This window comes from Symphalangus syndactylus, chromosome 20 (assembly GCF_028878055.3).
Source record: "Symphalangus syndactylus isolate Jambi chromosome 20, NHGRI_mSymSyn1-v2.1_pri, whole genome shotgun sequence".
In the NCBI taxonomy this organism is placed as follows: Eukaryota; Metazoa; Chordata; class Mammalia; order Primates; family Hylobatidae; genus Symphalangus; species Symphalangus syndactylus.
Genome location: NC_072442.2, coordinates 14,756,617 through 14,761,019, shown reverse-complemented (window position 1 = coordinate 14,761,019; position 4,403 = coordinate 14,756,617). Strand labels below are relative to the sequence as shown.

Sequence of the window (4,403 nt, the reverse complement as noted above, 5' to 3'; positions counted from 1 at the left end):
GCAAGATGAAGGTTTGTTCCTGACTAAACCAAATGTAGATGAGCTATTTTCCCTTGTTCTAATTGTCAGGTAAAAAGTACAAGATTTACTTTTCTATGTGTTTTTTCTCATATTTGTTAACATTCAGGTATGCTGGAGGACCATGCACTCACTTGTTCCCTGATCCTAGTGTGTAGTGAGCACTTAGTATTTATTGAATAAATATGACTAACCCATTTTTACCTTGCACCTACTGAATCAGCCATTGCTGTGGGCCATACATCAAAATCTAAGTACATTTTTTGCAATTTCTAAGATTATCTAGAATTCTGGCATCATTATAGGAGTATGGATTTGGAATAAGAGATTATTTTTAGCATTTTAGAGCTACAAGTTGGATTAGGTATCATCTCTTACAATGTCTTTGTTTTACTAGTGAGGTACTAAAGCCCAGAGACCAGTCCAAGACCACGCAGGTCCCTTGCCAGTGTGGGAGACCACGCAGTCCTGGCAGCCAGTGAGCCTGGCCTGGCCTGCCTTGCTCTGGCCAGTTTACTTCCCTGCTCTGGGACTTGGTTTGTTCCTCAGGTTAAAGAAGAACCTGAGTTTTGGTTCTAGAAGGGTGATGAGTTAAGAATCCACATCTCAGGAGGGCAACTTGGTCAGATAAACAGACAAAGCTCTAGGTAACCAACCAAGGAAGCTACAATATGCAAATGAATGGATTGTGGATTTCCTTCTGGTTGGCTGAAGGGGCCTTGATGTCACAATTCTAGGGTTTCTCCACTCCGAATGATAGTGTCTCTAGCCAAAAATATTTATTGAGCTGGTTGGTCTCTTGGCTTCCTCCCTTTGTCCAACGTGGAAGACACAATGGAACCCCTCTACCAGGCTGAGTCTATTCTCATGACGGTGAATACCCTACAGGGGAAGAAAATGGTAGAGAGTGGCCTCCAGTCTGGAGATTTTTCCCTGTCCCAGTCATGGCCCTCCTGCCTCCCACCACCCGCTGACTTGGAGATCCTGCAGCAGAAGGTGGACGGGGTGCAACGGGAACTGGAGGACTTTAAGAAAGAGGCATTGAAGTCCATCCATTACCTTGAAGATGCCTTCTGCAGGATGAATGGAGCCCTGGTGCAACAGGAGGAGCAGGCGGCTCACGTGAGGCAGAGGCTAAGGGAGGAGGAGGACTGTGGCATCGGGCACAGCAAGGTTCTCATCTTCCTGCTGCCGCGCAAGAAACAGCTCCGGGAGCACTGCAAGCAGCTGGAAGACCTCCTGCTGGACAGGTGCCGTGACGCCCTGCGTGCCACCAAGAAGAGCAAGGCTGACTGAGCCTCGTGGGTGGCACTAGCCAAGCACCAAGTTGAAGATTTTTTTTTTTTTAGTGGAAGGAGAAACCGCAAGTCCCCACCCCCTTGCTTTCCCTTCCTCATTTCCATTGCTTTCCTTCTATCTAAATAACACCTCGCTGAGAGGCAAAAAGACTTCAATGTGTCTTTTTTTTTGGTGAAATTCCATTTATCCAGCATTCTCAAGGAAGGAGGCACCCCAGTACTGAGTCAGGCCCCTGTAACTTTCACTTGAACTGTTTTCCTGTTTGTAATGGTACTATTGCTCAATGTATACCTTTTTATTTGTACAGTATATTCTTAAACTGATTGTGTTGAACAGATTCACCTTTTTTTTTTTTTTGAATGATACAAGGCTTTCATGATTTGAGACTTAACACGTGGTCAACTGATACCATGTCACTTAATGCATGATCTCCCCAGAGGGGTTGGACTGCTTGTCCGTGCACTAACCCTACCCCAGATTGCTCTGTTTTGGGTATTCTAACCCTTGTCTGCATGGTCTTTCTGTCTGCCTTCACTGTTAGACTGTCACATCTCAATTTTCTTTGCTGCCTCTTTCTACCTCTACTTCCTTTCCATTTAGACTGCAGACTGGCCAATCGGAATGACAGAGCATATTAGGACTGTGTGGGTGGAACTCGCTGAGCTTTAGTGACCGATAATGCAACACCTCTGAGATGGGACTAGGAAGTGGGGAAACTGATTTCTGTGTTCGATCCATGGAGCAGGAATTATTGTCACAGTGCCTGGCCATTTATCAGGCAATACACACATACCATCCCACTTACTTCCATAGGCACCTTGGAGGTGAGTGTTGATTTTCCATGGTTCACACTGGGAGACTGGCCGCAGGAAGGCGAGTCCAGTACCCAAGGTCTGCACACTAGTAAGTGGCAGGGCCATGGTTTAAGTCCGGGTCAGCTGTGCAGATTTGCATCCTGCTGCATCCCTCTCTGCTCCCCAGTTTTGGAACCACTTCAGGCTGTTCATGGACGTGTTCTTCTGGAAGGCTGAGGTTGTCACATGGGTGATTTGGGAGTTCATTAGCTGACACTATACCTTTTATTTCCAATTAGTCTTCTATTTCATCAATTCATGTATCTTCTCTCTGGTAACCAAATGCTGCCATGCAGCAGGGATTCTCCTTCAAACAGCAAAAGTGAGGTGCCTGGAGACCAGAGCCAGTGCCTGAACAGAGTCAGGTCTGTCTTTCCAGCTCTGGGCTTACGGCAGATTCCATATCCTCTGATCTTCTGTGGCAGTCTCATCCTCCCTCTTCCTTCTGTCATAGAATCTCTCCAAATAAGATTTAAACATCTGGAACTCCCAAGCTGCGCTTCCCAAAAAGACCCCGTGGCCCATGGTTAATTGTAATACCCATCCAATAGCCATCTACCGTGAAGGGCTGCATCCCTACTTTAACTTTAGGCAGTTTTTTTGTTGTCATTTTGTTTGTTTGTTTGTTTGTTTGAGACGGAGTCCCTCTCTGTCACTCAGCCTGGAGCGCTGGAGTGCAATGGTGTGATCTTGGCTCTCTGCAACCTCTGCCTCCCGGGTTCAAGCAATTCTCCTGTCTCAGCCTCCGGAGTAGCTGGGACTACAGGTGCATGCCACCATGCCCAGCTAATTTTTGTATTTTTAGTAGAGACTGGGTTTCACCATATTGGTCAGGCTGGTCTCAAACTCTCGACCTCAGGTGATCACCTGCCTCAGCCTCCCAAAGTACTGGGATTACAGGAATGAGCCACTGTGCCCAGCTGCTTTTTTTTTTTTTTTTTTTTGAAGAGATTCTTACTCTGTTGCCCAGGCTGGAGTGCAATGGTGCAATCTCAGTTCACTGCAACCCGGCTTTCAAGTGATTCTCCTGCCTCAGCCTCCTGAGTAGCTGGGATTACAGGTGCGTACCACCACAACTGGCTAATTTTTGTATTTTTAGTAGAGATGGGGTTTCCCTATGTTGGCCAGGCTGGTCTCGAACTCCTGACCTCAAGTGATCCTCCCGCCTTGGCCTCCCAAAGTGCTAAGATTACAGGCATGAGCCACTGTGCCTGGCCTTTAGGCAGTTTCTTTGGAAGATTTAGCTTAAGTAATAATAATGGTAATACGAACAATATTAATATTATTACTAATATAAGAGCTTAACATTATCAAGAATATAATATAGTCCAGGCACCATGGTTGGCCCTTTGAAGGTAAGTACTGCTATGGTTTGAATGTCCCCTCCAAAACCCATGTTGAATCTTTTTTTTTTTTTTTTTGGAGGGAGTCTTGCTTTGTCACCCAGGATGGAGTGCACTGGCACGATCTGTACCCACTGCAGCCTCTGTCTACCAGGTTCAAGCGATTCTCCTGTCTCAGCTTCCCAACTAGCTGGAATTACAGGCGCCCACCACCACACCCAACTAATTTTTGTATTGTTAGTAGAGACAGGGTTTTGCCATGTTGGCCAGGCTGGTCTCGAACTCCTGACCTCAGGTGATCCACCTGCCTCGGCCTCCCAAAGTGCTGGGATTGCAGGCATGAGCCACAGTGCCTGGCCTCTCGTGTTGAAATTTAATTCCAAATGTAACAGTGTTGGGAGGTGGGGCCTTTATGTGCTAATAGATTAATGCTATTATCACAGGAGCTAGGTTAGTTATCTCAGGAGTAGGCTCCTCATAAAGGGATGAGTTTGGCCGCATCAGATTTCTATTGACATTGACATTTCTTTGGCCATACCTGGGTTGCTTGCCCACCCTAAACCAATTATGAAAAGAGGAAAGCAATTGCCACAACTCTGCTCCTGGGCCTGGACACTTCAGTTACCCAATATCTAAAGAAAATCAAGATTCCATTAGTGAGGCTGGTGGTAACCAACCCCAGCTGCCACAACCTCAGTCTCATTTTTTCTATACCATGGATACTGAGGGCTGGAAGAAGACAGCTCTGGGAGATGGCACTGACTGGGCAGTGTCGTGCAGTGTGGGTGGCTGTCGTGTGGCTGCAGGGAGCATGTAGTTAGGTCTGGGAATTGGGGAGATGGGCTGGGTCTAGGTGCAGCTGCACCTCAGTGCTGTGGGTACAGACCCA

At 46.9% G+C, this 4,403-nt stretch overlaps 1 protein-coding gene across 1 annotated transcript; it reads left to right on the top strand.

Moving 5' to 3' along the window:
• Positions 1–800: 800 nt before the first annotated feature.
• CCDC182 (coiled-coil domain containing 182) lies at positions 801–1,466 on the top strand. The gene has a single exon (XM_055258179.2). It carries the CDS (start codon positions 853–855, stop codon positions 1,312–1,314), a length of 462 nt encoding a protein of 153 aa, XP_055114154.2. The 5' UTR covers positions 801–852; the 3' UTR covers positions 1,315–1,466.
• Positions 1,467–4,403: the final 2,937 nt, after the last annotated feature.

Bases quoted from the DNA above. Each gene is read 5' to 3' on its own strand.
- CCDC182 (XM_055258179.2), top strand. From the start codon at position 853: ATGGAACCCCTCTACCAGGCTGAGTCTATTCTCATGACGGTGAATACC.